Source organism: Lampetra fluviatilis, chromosome 17 (assembly GCF_964198595.1).
Source record: "Lampetra fluviatilis chromosome 17, kcLamFluv1.1, whole genome shotgun sequence".
In the NCBI taxonomy this organism is placed as follows: domain Eukaryota; kingdom Metazoa; phylum Chordata; class Hyperoartia; order Petromyzontiformes; family Petromyzontidae; genus Lampetra; species Lampetra fluviatilis.
This window is the reverse complement of record NC_136291.1, coordinates 1,270,307-1,285,425: the sequence shown is the minus strand read 5'-3', so window position 1 is coordinate 1,285,425 and position 15,119 is coordinate 1,270,307. Positions and strand designations below refer to the sequence as shown.

Genomic DNA, 15,119 nt, shown 5'->3' with positions numbered 1-15,119 from the left:
TTCGAACCCAGGCCCGCGGCTGTCCCAGCTCAGCGTTTCTAAAGTCCCGCACCTGAATCTACCAGGCCACGTTTCCTGAATGTTTGTGCCATGCTCACGCCCAGTCCACTGCTGGATGAAGGCCTCCCCAACACCCTCTCCTCGCCCCACCACCTACCTGTCACCATCTCTCACAGCCCTGTAATGCAACAATCCATTTGGCACCGACAAGATGAGCTGATTTCATTGCTCCATCTCCCTCGGGGTTACACCCTCTCGTGCACCCCTCACGTACGTATCCCTCTCTCTGTCTCTCCCTCCCTCTCTGTCCCCCCCCCCACTCCTGTGTCTCTCCCTCCCTCTCTGTCTCTCCCTCCCTCTCTGTCTCCCCCCCCCCCCACTCCTGTGTCTCTCCCTCCCTCTCTGTCTCCCCCCCCCCCCTCCTGTGTCTCTCCCTCCCTCTCTGTCTCTCCCTCCCTCTCTGCCCCCCCCACTCCTGTGTCTCTCCCTCCCTCTCTGTCTCTCCCTCCCTCTCTGTCTCCCCCCCCCCCACTCCTGTGTCTCTCCCTCCCTCTCTGTCTCCCCCCCCCCTCCTGTGTCTCTCCCTCCCTCTCTGTCTCTCCCTCCCTCTCTGTCCCCCCCCCTCCTGTGTCTCTCCCTCCCTCTCTGTCTCTCCCTCCCTCTCTGTCTCCCCCCCCCCCACTCCTGTGTCTGGTTGTAACAATGAATGGAGGCACGGGTTGGGATGTACCGATGCGTGACCCGCGCTGTGAGCAGCCACCCCGCCGCGTGTCCTCCTCCTCCGGCCGTGTCGATGGGAGGTCACTAATTCACGTGGTGGCTCCCGAGAGAGTCGTATCGATTGGTTGTGTTTGTGTGTGTAATGACGAGAGACGGAGAGAGATAGAGACGGATGAATTGATGCGCGTGTGGGGGGAGAGTTCGGCGGCAATACGCCGATAAAGACGCAGCTTGTGTCGTCTCGCTCGGCCGGGCGTGCTGCTGGCCACTCGCTCACCTCGTGCGCCGCGCCAGCCTTCATCGGTGCCCACTCGCTCATCGCAGTCGCCTCCTACAGCCTGTTAAGGCGACACGGGGGGAGGGGAGGTCGTTGTCTTGAACGGGAGTGCGTACAGCACTTGGCTCCAAAGTCTGCTAAGGCTATACGTGAGACCTTTGTCTGTGGTACGTGGTTTGTTTTGCAGTGCGAAACTAACCGGGCCTTGACGACAGTACCTGGTGCGGTGTGTAAACATCGGCACTGGGGATACAAAGGCGGACGGGCGTATGTATTGCCACACCACCGCCGCCCGCTCGTACGCCGTGCCGACCTGCATTCGTGCTCGCCAACAGCGATTGACCCAGCAGTCAGCGAGACTATGGGGGGAGATATTTAACTTCCTTTTCGTAGGGTGCCACCGTGGCTAGGAGATGTTAACTACCTCGCCTGGTATACAGGAGGTCGTGGGTTCAATCCCGACCTGACGTCTGCTGCATATTTTGAGTGTGTGTGTGTCTCTCTCTCTCCGTGGTCCTCCGGTTTTTCTCTCCGCATTAATAATCAACATCGCCACGCGCTCGGAGCAGTTGGCTGCTATAAATGTCCACGTGGTAATAAGCCACTTTCGTTGAGCTGTCATTTGTGGCCAGGTCGCTGCTGAAAACGAGCGATACAGCTCGGCAGGCCTGGCCTGGGTAAAATAACAACAAACTAGTAGTCAATCACGCATCCTAGTGGTGGAGAAAGGAAGAGTGGAGGGGGGGGGACAAGCGACTCCTGAGATTTCAGAATGAATTCCTCGTCATCTGCGCCGACAGCACATTGCGGCCGCGTGCCTAGGCAGAGCTTTGCAACGACAAACACGAAACAACCAAAACGCACCCGCCATGAGATTTTATTTTTTATTTTTTTATTTTTGTAATGAAACTTCGTGACGTTGCTTTCGGCCAGAAAACAAACGCCCCTCGACGATACAACAGCAAAAAACCGTGCAACAAAAATAGCCCTTTCGTTGTGTTGTCGTTGTTGTTGTGAGTAAGGCAGAGAACGGCACGAGTTGGCGGGACTCGGAGAGATTCGCGCTCTCTCTCTCTCCCTGGCCACCTCGCGAACATCGCCTCGTCCGGATTATAAGATGCACCTTCTTGTGTTTTAACAGCAACCGTTGCATGGTGCGTCTCGTGATCCAGGCGGGGTGTTTGTGCGTTTCTCTTTGGTGGGGAAGGGGGTGCCGTGGTTAGCGCACCGCGCTGCAAGCCCGGCCGCCCGAATTCGATAATCGCTCACGGCCAACATCGGTGACGAATATCTGCACCGGTAGTGAGCATCTCCTGTGTCGACTCGGCCTGAAATGGGTAAGGCTATACGGGGGATCGTTTGCCTTTGTGCGAGAGTACGTGTGTGTTTGTCTTGTATGTGTGATGGTGTGTTTTTGTCTTGTATGTGTGGTGATTTTTAAGCGGGTGTAACAAAGTGTGTGCGTTACGGCGAAAGTGCGCACGTGTGTGTGATATGTAAACATTGTCACGAGGGAGACAAAGGTGGCCAGGCGTGGGGTTGTCCACACACCCCCCCCCCCCCTTGCGTTCCGCCTTTTATTCGGCGTTGACTCACAGCCTCTTGCTCCAACCACCCGGGGTGGTGGCTTCGTCTTCGTGTGCCTGCGTTCGCGTGAATGTGTTCGTGCGACCCATGTTTGTAAGAACTTTTGACAGCAGGCAATAGTGTGTATGTGTGCGTGTGCTCTCCGAACGCGTCTTGTGATCCCGATAATACCGTGGACGATTAAGCCGACGACGGATACACCTCCCTGAGAAACCGCAATCAAACTCACAAATATATTATTAATAATACACCTGCAAAGCAGCTGAACCCATTAATGGTAATAATATCACACAGCCCTTTGTGTTAGTCAATCCACGGCTGGATGAAAGCCTCCTCCGTTAATCCGTGTCGCTCACGGGAGGAGTTTGACCATACTTCACCACGCTGGTCAGTACAGTTTGATGAATGGGGGGGCGAGGTGGGGGTGGATGGACGCAAGCAACCCCGGTTCTGATACCACTCTGCACTGGCGTTAGCCGTGGCCAGGAATGGAACTCTCTGTTTGCTGGGTCGATAGCGCGACTCGCATCTCCCTTGACCAACGGTGACGTCATTCGCACGGATGGCCCCGAAAAGTTATAAATAATAAATAAATAACTGCGCTGTTCGATATCCCTGATGGGGGTGGGGTGGGGGGCTACGTTCACACAGAGGGGATACTGGGGGGTGCACACTGAAGCCTCTGGTTTTCAGCCTCCCCCCCCCAATATAAATCATCGCCACCCCACCCTTCCCCACCACCTTCCAATATATATAATCATGGTTGTATGGCAAGATTATATTGCCCCCATAACAAACAATAACAGTGGCCGTAAAACATACCTCGAGTGTATAAAAAGGTGCTCTGTACAGCCATGGCCCTTGTATCATATCACACGGCTGTTCTGTAGATGGCGTGCTTAGATGTTCAGTGTGCTGAAGAAGAGAGATTGCCTGAAACGTCGTAACCCATATATTTAATTCCCTTGCTTTGTTTTTAGGGCCAGAGTTGGCGAGGAATGTTGAGGTGGCCTGTGTTTATTATGTTTAACACGCTTTCGCGGCCAATGTCATCCATCGTAGAGGTTTTGCTCGTTGGCTGTGTCGGGTGGTGGTGGGTTTGACGACACATTGATATATCTTTGTGTCTATTATTGTTCACCCACGCAGCAGCGGCAGCATCGCCAAGTGATCGGTTGTGTCGCATCGAGAGTCTGTACGGGCTACACGGGGGACCTTTGTCTTTGTGCGCGCACCTGCGTGCGGGCGCACACGTGCCGGAGAGAGACAACTCACAGTGTGAATCGTCGCTGTCTCTTTGTCTCTCTGTCTCTCTGGCGGCGAGAAGTGACAAGGGAAGGTTTGGTACGAACACTCGCACACGGCTCCACGCATCCATTCACGCTGATGTACAACACGCAACGTGTAGTCGACGTAGACTGTTGGGGCAAGTGCTGATCGCGAGCACCAAATGAAGGCAGGCCGCACGAAGCTGAACAGACTGTTGGGGCAAATTCTGTTCGCGAGTAGCACCTAATTAAGGTCGGTAGGGCACACGAGAGGGTGGGTGGCCAGCACCACGCCCGGCCGCCTTTGTCTCCCCCATCTCCTCTCCAGTGTGTATGTTTACACATCACCCTGGCTACTCATTAAGGCTGAGTCGACACGTGCACACACAGACAGACAGACATATACACACACACACACACGTCTATCCATTCACCAACCACATTCACTTTTGTGAGCAAATTCAAAACCGGGGTTCATGTTTGTGTTGTCTTTCTCGGCCCATCGACTTGACGGGGAAACGTGGATGAGTTTTGCGCACCACGTGGGTGTGTGACGCGTGGCAACCCGACACATCAATCCGCCCTCGTGCTCTAGAAATGAATCCTGCAAGGGCAGAGGAGCAGCCCCTGCAATTGCCTTGCCAGCGAGAGAGAGAGAGAGAGACCCATCATCTTCCACGCTGGCGAGACGTCCGTGGAAGTGGGTGGGAGTACCCACACTTTACCCCACCAACACGCGACATACCGGTCTCCGATTTAGCAACTGGTGGCTACGTACAGTGCGAAAAAAGTTCAACGTAGTTCGTGAGTCCGTAATACCTGCGGTGGAACGCTACCGCGTGGGTGGACCGTGGCCAGGAAACGTCCCCCCCACTCCCCCCCCCCCCCCCGATTTGGGTCTCAAACTTCCGAGCCGGGAGATCCGGTGACGACCTCCCTGAAGCCGCCCACCCGAGATGACAAAACACGGTGGCCACCGCAGGGCCTCTGAGCCGCGTCTCACTCGGCCTTGAGCCCCCACACCCCCCCCACCACCTCCTCCTGCTCCCCCCGCCCGGCCCCCGCCGACCCCCCAGCCCCCGCGTGGCGTCCGGGGCCCCCCGTGGCCGCGTGGCCGTAGCGCGCCACCTGGGCCAGGATGGCGACGTCCATGCACACCTGGGTCACGCCGCACGCCCGGAACTGCAGCGGCGCCGCGTTGGCCACGAAGTAGAACGTCTTGAAGACGTCTCCCACCAGCCACAGCAACACCATGGCCACGCTGGGGGGTGGGGGGGGGGGGCAGGGGGGGGGGGAGTCAGGGGGAGCAGCCTCCGGCATCTTCGACAGAATCCCAAGGCGAGAGATTTCACCGCGAGCGTCAGTGGGGTCCGCGTGACGTCATGGGAGGTATTCGGGGACCTCCAAGGAATTCACCCCCCCCCCGTCTCCCCCCCCCCCCCCGTCTCCCCCCCCTTGACCTCCCAGCGGGGGGGGGGGGGTTCAGGGCTCCACCACTTCCGTTCTTTCCACCGCGTTAATGTCGCGAGATGCAAAACTAAAAATTGACGGCGGCATTTGGCAGCGACGCACACCGAGGGGGCGGGGGCGGAGGGGGCGGGGGCGGAGGGGGGGGCGGAGGGGGGGGGCGGAGGGGGGGGGCGGAGGGGGGGGCTTGCCCACGTGCGCCCCACACGACTGGCGCTGCTGCTGCTGCTGCTGCTGATGATGACGATGGCGAGTAGGTCGTGGTGCTGCTGCTGATGATGATGATCACTTACACGAGCCGCGCGGGTGCACGGGGTGGATAATTGTCGGGGGCAGAGGCGCAGCTCGCTAATTGGAGAGCTCGCTAATTGGCGAGGTCGCTAATTGGGGAACCCTCGCGGTTTATAGGGCCCCAATATTTTGCACAAAGGTGCCAACTCATGTCCGGCCTAATAACTCGTGTGAATAATTGGATGTGATTTATATTTATTTCCGAACATATAGAACATCTTCATTAATGTTAAGCAACGTGTCTACAGCCCCGAGTGTGACGGGACGAACACGACTCCGTTGTCTGCTGGGTTGGGGGGGGGGAGTGCTGCCCTCCAGGCGGTAGCTCTGTGACAGCCACTTCCGCGGGCCCTTCCCCCGCACGGAGGGAGGGGATGCCCCGCCTGCTGCGAGGCTTCTTGAACCCCATGGGTGGACCCCCGTTTGTCAATCCACTGCTGGATGAAGGCCGCCCCAAGCCCTGGTGGGGTCATCTTTGGGGTTGCTCCGACTATATTTCACCACGCTGGGCAGCGAGTTGTTCAAGTCGTGGGACAATGAAATGCGGTGCAAGTTACAATTCATTATTTTTCCCCGCAATGCCCTCTGCTGTCCACAACGTCGCCTCCCCCCAACAGCAGCCTATAGCGCCTGTTATACACCCATCCACGCTGTATCCAGGCTCAAGCCTGCTTAGCTTGTAATGTCCGTGCGCGGCCCCGTGTGTCTGTCTGCCTCGCCGCTGACCGCCAGTGCCGCCGGTTTTCTCGCCCCCGGCGTGGAGGTTCAAGAGGACGACGACGCCGCCGCACTGCCCTCTGCTGGCCACGCGCGGCATGCCGCGCTGTGTGTAGCGAGCGGGGCACCCACGTGTTCTACCGCGTGCGGCAAATACCACGTGGTATGCCACGCTCTGTGTACCGTGCGGGGGCATCCACGTGCTCTACCGCGTGCGGCAAATACCACGTGGTATGCCGCGCTGTGTGTACCGAGCGGGGCACCCACGTGCTCTACCGCGTGCGGTAAATACCACGTGGTATGCCGCGCTGTGTGTAGCGAGCGCTGTACCCACGTGCTCTACCGCGTGCGGCAAATACCACGTGGTATGCCGCGCTGTGTGTACCGAGCGGGGGCACCCACGTGGTCGACGGCGTGCGGAAAATACCACGTGGTGTGCCGAGCTCTCTGCACCACGTGGTATACGGAGGGGGTCGCGTGCACCCCGCGACTGGTGTGTCTCATGCAGTGTGCGGATCTTGTCGGGAGGGGAGTGGAGGTGTTTGTTGTAGTACAGAGTTAGACTGATGGCCTTAATCTAAGTTGTCTTGTGGTTGTTGTTTGACTTGCATCCCACTGGGACCTTTGCACACAGCGTTGTGTACGGTGATTTTTCTGCAATATTTTGCTGTCTTTTCTTGGATTTTCAGTTTGCACATAGTCACATAGTCACTTTAAGATATTTTCTTGTTCATGTTTTAGTTGTTTGTTTCTTGCGGTTGCACCCGATTCAAGGGCCGAATGGCTCACAGGGCTACAACTAATAAATGAAACTGAAAGTGTGTGTGGGAGGTGTGGGTGAGGTTTGCAATTGACTCCCACCACCTCTCCACTTAAAAATCTGGAAATTGCGGAACTGATACCGCTCCCCTCCGCAACCCTCATCCCTCCCGTACGTTGCACTCCCCCGTGTTGTTTGCGTGCTGTTTGCGTGTTGTTTGCGTGCTGTTTGCGTGTCGTCGTCCCCTTACCCCGTGTACCCCCTTACTGCGGACAAAGCGGCGTCATAGCTCATCAGATTACCGCCCGGCACAGACGCAGACTCCGACTCTGACCTCATGCCCGCGGCGGAGCGCGCGCGGTGGATGCGGTGCAGCTGGGGGGCGCCCAGCATCGCCTCGCAGAGCAGGGCGCCTGCACCCAGCACCTCCACCGCCCAGGGGGAGTCGCGGCAGAGACACGCGCTCGACGCGGCCGCCGCCATGCTCAGCACCGCGGCGCACGCCGCAAAGTCCCAGAACGAGTCCCAGCGCCAGAAGTCTTCTACGCGCAGGGCTGGGGGGGGGGGTAGGTAGGGAAGTGGGGGAGGGGGTAGGTGGTGGAGGGGGTAGGTGGGGAAGTGGGGGAGGGGGTAGGTGGTGGAGGGGCTAGGTGGGGAAGTGGGGGGGAGGAGGGATAGGGAAAGGGGAGAGGGGGTAGGTGGGGAAGTGGGGGAGGGGTAGGGGGAGGGGTAGGGGAAGGGGGAGGGGGTAGGTGGGGAAGTGGGGGGGGAGGGGAGGGGGTAGGTGGGAAAGTGGAGGAGTGGGGGCGGAGGGGAGGAGGGATGGGGGAAGTGGGGGAGTGGGGTAGGAAGATGTGGGGGTTGGAAAGCGGAAATCGGAATGAGAATATGAGTACTGGGGGAATCCGATGAGCTATAAAGCTCTTTTTCACAGATGTCCAGGAGTAAAATGGCGGTAAAGGAGGAACCGGAATGAGGAGGGGGAGATGATGAAGGATGTCCCGTGTAAAATAGCCGCATAACTGCCTACAACAGGATCACCCGTGTCAACACGCAAATTGAGCTTACACATCATAATCATCGCTCGTTGTCGTCGTCCAGCATGTGGACTATGCACGATTACGCAGCCCGTTTGAAGAATTCAGCATCACGAGTCGCCGCAATGATAGCCATGAACAACATCAAACGCACATCCCCTCGGTATCAATACACGACAGTGCACCATCCCTGACCCCAACGCCAAGGGGATCGCAGACCCCGAACAGGGACGAGGGCACGCCGCCCTCTAGCGGCGAGAGAGGATGGTGGAGGTGGTGATGGTGGAGGTGGTGGTGGTGAGAAAGGATGGTGGAGGAAGCGGAGGACAAGTGAAAGTGTGGAAGAGAGAGGGAGGGGGTGCGGGGGAGAGAATTGATGAGGTGAGAGAGAGGGAGGTGACGCACGTGTCTCACCAGCGAGTCTGCGCGGCCGCGTGGCGCTGGGGTTGTCCCCTCCTCCACCCGTGTTGCCCCCCCTCGTGCTCACGTGAAGCATCGCCATCATCACGGCGATCATCACCACGCTCTGCAGCAGCAGCGGCAGCTCGAAGCGCTTCCACACCCTGCGCGCGACATCAACGACGAGACGACACCCGCTCGAGACACGGCGGTCTGACAGGCTGCAGAGCGGCAGTGCTCGATCCGCTGCTGGATGAAGGCCTCCCTCATCGCTTTCGTTTCAAGTAAATGATTTGCTGCTGCTGCTGCCAGCCTCAGAAGCGCCAAGGACTCGCTCAGACATCACTTAGCACCCGCTGATTTTGGCCGTGTTCGGGAATCGAACTCAGGTGGCTGGAAGCGAAGTGCACGTTAAAGAAAAAAAGTAAACCCGCGTCTCCCCCCCTCCCCCCCCGACATATCACCGGGGTAAAAATAACACAGCCGATTTGGCAACGGAGCGGGAACACCGAACAGAAATAACCTTTCACTTAAAACTTTCGTGACTGCAGGAAGTTCGACGAAATACGTTCACCCCCCCCCCCCGGGCAGCCGCTGCTGCAGCTACTGCCGCTGCTGCAGCTAGGCCGGCTTGGAGCAGAGATGATCGGCGTAAGGCACTTCCACGAGAGTACAAGTTACGCCTTTTCCGAATACTACTCTCTTCATAATGATAATTAAATAGTATGCCCTGCATTGCTCTAAAGTAATCCTATTAACATGCGTATGAACAATAAGAATAGGTTTTTTACCCTTTCTGGCAATAAATCAGGTGTGAAGCTCAAACACCAAATAGAAACCTCTTGCGAGGCGTCAAGTCTGCGTTAGCCACACACACACTACTTGTAGTGAACATGCAAACAAACATGGCTCTGGTCATCGTCTTCGAGACGGATTGGTCTCCGCCAGAGACAGCGGCCTTCTTTATGGCCTCGTCTCACCAGTGTCAGACGAGAGAACGCCGCAAGGCGGACAGTACTCGGGGTGAGCAGCTTTATTACGGGAACTTTTTGCCAGCATCAAAGTATGAAAGATAAGAAGAGGTTTTACCCTTTCTGGCAAAGTGTGAAACCTCTTAACACCCGTTTTATTTCCAGAAACGGTCAAACTTATATTCGTATATTTCATACTTTGATACTGCCATAAAGCTCCCACGATAACATGTCTCTATTTTGTTTAATATATATACGTCAACTATGATGAGGTGGATATGAATGAGGTGCCAAACTAATTGCCGGAACTGTTCCGGTATAAACAAAGCGGTTGTCAATTCAGCGTGCACCACGTGATCGGGACAAATATGGCCGCAGTGCAGTTCCTCATGAACTATTGATCATTCTTTTCCCTGTAAGCATCGACACGGGCACTCTTATTCTCTCTTGGGGTCACTCTCCACTCGAGTCGTTCGCAGATTTGATTTCAGACACGGTGGGCGTCAGGGCATGGAGGTTGGTGGGGGGGGGTGGAATGCTCAAAACTCGTCGATTTATAATCGATTTTTAGCCACACACGCGCGCGCCGCGTTTATAACGGAGCAGAAGCGACGCCTCGCTCGCGTGCCGCTCTCGCGATGAATGACGACACCCGTCCAGAGTTGTAGAGTCGTGTTGAGACTCAAATGTTGCTGATGAGATGCAATCCCCCCGAGAAGGCCCCGAGTGGCCCATGAGATATGAAGGGGGGGGGGGGCTTTGTAATTGTCCCGCATGGATGGCGACGTACGGCGCGAAAGAAGTTCCACATACATCATTAATTGGAGAGACGGATATGGGAAGGAGGTGAGTGGTCTGATGGTTTGTGTTGTTCCCCGTTCATTCAGTCACTCGCTCATTCGCTCCATCACTCAACCGCAAAGTCACCCAGTAACTAACGCGCTCACCAAACCGCTCACACATCCAGGGCCACTCATTAACTCCTTCATGCTGCCACTCATTAACTCATTCACATTGCTGGCGTATCCACTCGCTTTTGCCCTCCGCCACTCCACCACCCCCGGAGATCCGCCACTGTCGAGTGCGAGATGTCGCAGCTGGACTCTGAGAATGTGCCCAGCGAGGGGAAAGACGTCACGGGACGAACGCTCTCCTCCCCCTCCACTAACATTGGCCAGAACCCCCTCCAGGGGTAGGGGCGGGGGGGGCCTTGGCCTCTCGTTACCCCCACGTGTGTTTTTTACGAACTTCTTTCGCACCGTACGTAGCCAATCGTCATTTAATCGGAGGTGCGGGGGGGGTCAACAACAACAACACTAAACACGCGAGTTGTTGAGATGGCGCTCTGGTGACAAGGGTGGTTGTTTCAGCAATGTTTAACTCCTTATCAGCATCCGCATTGTAAAGCACTCGAGCTGGGTGTGACTGGTGGTTGTGCTGCTTCTGAGGTTCACGATGATGATAGTGGCACTGGGAACTATCGTCTTGCTCATACCGACAATGATGATGATGATGATTGTGTTGCTGATACAGCTGTTGATGATAGTACGACTGGTGATACGGCAGTTGATGGTACTGATGGTGCTACTAATGATACAGCTGTTGATGGTACTGATAATGCTACTCCTGATACATCTGATGGTACTGATAGTGGTACTCCTGATACAGCTGATGGTACTGATAGTGCTACAGCTGATGATAGTGCTACAGCTGATGACGATAGTGCTACAGCTGATGATGATGATAGTGCTACAGCTGATGATGATAGTGCTACACTGATGATGATGACGATGATAGTGCTACAGCTGATAACGATGATAGTGCTACAGCTGATGACGATGATAGTGCTACAGCTGATGACGATGATAGTGCTACAGCTGATGACGATGATAGTGCTACAGCTGATGACGATGATAGTGCTACAGCTGATGACGATGATAGTGCGACAGCTGATTATGATGATGATAGTGCTACAGCTGATGATGATGATAGTGCTACAGCTGATGATGATAGTGCTACACTGATGATGATGATGATAGTGCTACACTGATGATGATGATAGTACTACACTGATGATGATGATAGTACTACACTGATGATGATAGTGCTACACTGATGATGATGATAGTGCTACAGCTGATGACGATTATAGTGCTACAGCTGTTGCTGATGATAGTGCTACAGCTGATGACGATGATAGTGCTACAGCTGTTGCTGATGATAGTGCTACACTGATGATGACGATGATAGTGCTACAGCTGATGACGATAGTGCTACACTGATGATGATGATGATAGTGCTACAGCTGATGATGATGATAGTGCTACAGCTGATGATGATAGTGCTACACTGATGATGATGACGATGATAGTGCTACAGCTGATGACGATGATAGTGCTACAGCTGATGACGATGATAGTGCTACAGCTGATGACGATGATAGTGCGACAGCTGATGACGATGATAGTGCGACAGCTGATTATGATGATGATAGTGCTACAGCTGATGATGATAGTGCTACACTGATGATGATGATGATGATAGTGCTACACTGATGATGATGATAGTACTACACTGATGATGATAGTGCTACACTTATGATGATGATAGTACTACACTGATGATGATAGTGCTACACTTATGATGATGATAGTGCTACAGCTGATGACAATTATAGTGCTACAGCTGTTGCTGATGATAGTGCTACAGCTGATGACGATGATAGTGCTACACTGATGATGACGATGATAGTGCTACAGCTGATGACGATGATAGTGCTACAGCTGTTGCTGATGATAGTGCTACACTGATGATGATAGTGCTACAGCTGATGACGATGATAGTGCTACAGCTGAAGATGACGATGATAGTGCTACAGCTGATGATGATGATAGTCGCAACGAGCCCCATCCGTAGCGCGCGCTCACCAGAACACGACGCGCAGCACGTTGGCCGCGAGCACCACGAGGCAGACGTGCAGAGAGAAGTTCTCGGTTTTCCCGGAGCGGCGAATGGCGAGGTACTGGGGCAGGTAGGGCACGGCTCCCCCCAGCACCATCGCCGACGAGGCAGCATACTCCCACGCAGTCGTCATTCTCCTGCTGCTGCTGCTCCTGCTGCGGCTGATGATGGCGATGCTGCTGCTGCTCCTGCTGATGATGACGATGCTGCTGCTGCTTGTGACAACACCTGTGGATGCTGCCCACACGGCCCAGCAGCAGCAGCGCTTAGCCCCAGCTCCTTGTCCAGGAGTCCAACCCTAAAGCCCGCGGCGGGGGGGGGGTCGCGGCCTCGCGCGGTTGCTGAATGCGCGACCCGGGCTGAACCGCGAGCAGGAGGAGGCGGAGGGAGGGACGAGTCGGTGTCTGTGACGACCCCCTTCTTCGTCTGCGCCTTCACGGGCGACTCGAGGTTTGTTTTGCGTTTTGGGGTTGGAGTTCGGAGTGAGGTGAGGGGTGGCGTTAGGAGTCGGGCTTAGGCTGTGGTTGGTTGTCGGAGTCGGGAGGCTACGAGATGCGAGTTGTAGGTCGTGTCAGGAGCTTAGTGGCGGGGAGCGTGTGGGTTCGAGTGGACGCTGAGTGACTCATTTCAACGACTGTTAGAACGGAACACTTTCGGTTACTCAACCTCCCCCCCACCCCCCATTCATCCGGCGGCATGCGCGTATTAATTATTATAATTATAATAATTGTAGTAATTATTAATTATTAATCAGGTGCGACGAGGCTGTGGATGAACCTGGAGGTTGTCGCTGCTCGCCGCGTGACCCGCCAGCCTGCCGCGACAGCTGCTGCCACAGCCACGGGGCGGCCGGTTGGTCACTCTCAGTGCGGCGCGCGGGAGCCAGAGGCTGGCACGGGCAGCGAGAGGGGCAGCGAGTGGGGCAGGGATGGGGGGCAGGGAGTGGGGCAGCGAGAGGGAGCAGGGAGGGGCGGGCGGTGGGGGAGGGGCAGGGAGCGCGCATGCAGTTGAGAACGCGCTGCGGGCGCAATTCAGGTTTGGTCACATACCTGGGAGGCGCGAGAGGGGAGGGGAGAGGGGGGAGGAGAGAGAGGGGAGGGGAGGGTGTGGGGAGAGGGGAGAGGAGAGTGGAGGGGGTAGGGGGGGCGTGGTGAGGAACAGAATACTGGGAGAGGCAGAGGCAGGGGGAGAAAGCGAGAGAGCACACAGGCCAAGAGGGGAGACGCACGTGGGAGGCCAGAAACGGAGAGCCGGGGAGAGAGGAGACAGGGGAGGGGGAGAGAGATAAGGGAGAGATAAGGGAGAGCGAGCGAGCGAGCGAGGGTTCCTGCACTGTCTTGCGGGTGTCCGCCCACCCCGCTAACGTTGCCGGGATCCGGTAACTCGAGAAGGCGGCGGTGATGGGAGGAGGCGAGTGGGGGAGACGCGGCTGGTGGTGGGGATGATGATGGTGGGGATGATGATGATGGGGGTGATGGTGATGGTGGGGATGATGATGGTAGTGCCCTCGTCTCAACGCCACCGCTCACATCGCCACGGCTCCTCCCTCCGTCTCATCCCTCCTCCTCCTCTTCCTCCTCCTCCAGCCTTCCCGTTGCGTCACCGCGCACGGAGCGGCGCGTGCGTCACAGGGGGGCGGGGGAGACGGAGGCGGTGTGGGGTGAGGGGAGGGGCTGTGGGGGGAGGGATGAAGAAGAAGCAGAAAGGAGAGAGGAGTGAGTTTGAGAGTTCAAGTTCAAGTTCCCCGGCTCTCGGTGGCGCGCCGCATGGAGCCACAAGCGACGTCTCCGTTGCAGAGAGGCAGGAGCGCGAGCTCGGTGAGGAACGAGGAGAGAGGCTTGGGGGGGGGGGGTGACTCGAGCAGCCTCGACCTTGTGACCCCGGGCTAGCGGAGGCAGCGAGTGCGTGCGGGTCGCAGGAAGGCCCGAAGCAGAGAGGCGGCAGGGTGAGAGGAGAGGGACAAGAGTGGCGATACGGGGGGGGGAGATAAGAGAGAGATAATTAGTCTTTGGTTCTTTCGGTAAAGTCACGGAGAAAATTAAATCAAATGATAATTGAAGTCGACGTTTCGGTTGCAACACAAGCAACCATCATCAGGTAAGGATGAATGGTAAAACACAGGCACGGGAACAGCAGAGGCAGACACATGCAGAGAGAGACACACAAAGACACCGAGCGAGACACACAGTTTGTCTTGGTGTGTCTCTCTGCATGTGTCTGCCTCTGCTGTTCCCGTGTCTGTGTTTTAGCATTAATTCTTGCCTGATGATGGTTGCTTGTGTTGCAACCGAAACGTCGTCTTCTATTACTATTTGATTTTACTTTCTACCTGACTTTACCGAAAGAACCAAAGAGTCATTCCTGCAGTCACGAAAGCTTCGAATTTCGAGAGAGAGTTGCGAGCCGGACTGCGAGGTCAACCGACGCGCGCCGCGGTGCCCGGGCACCACGTGACCAGTGGTCCAGGGCTGTGGGGGCAGCAGCGAGGGTTGATGGGTCACGCACGAGAAGGCGGTGTGCTCTACAGCGAGCGCGCCGACTCCACCTGCTCCGGATGAACGGGATAGAGTGTTTCCCCGTCGCACGCGTGCGGGTCCCCCCCCCCCCCCCCGAGTGCTCAGGCTGCTTCCCACATGACGCCACTCATTGGCCGATACAACCTTG

General features: G+C 56.2%; 1 protein-coding gene across 1 annotated transcript; it reads right to left on the bottom strand.

The window, feature by feature from the left end:
* Positions 1-605: 605 nt before the first annotated feature.
* LOC144936812 (solute carrier family 66 member 2-like) lies at positions 606-13,383 on the bottom strand. Its single transcript, XM_078863975.1, has 4 exons — positions 12,422-13,383; positions 8,539-8,687; positions 7,422-7,641; positions 606-5,113 (listed from the first exon to the last, which is right to left on the bottom strand). Exons 1-4 carry the CDS (start codon positions 12,586-12,588, stop codon positions 4,852-4,854), a joined length of 798 nt encoding a protein of 265 aa, XP_078720101.1. The 5' UTR covers positions 12,589-13,383; the 3' UTR covers positions 606-4,851.
* Between the last annotated feature and the right edge of the window lie 1,736 nt (positions 13,384-15,119).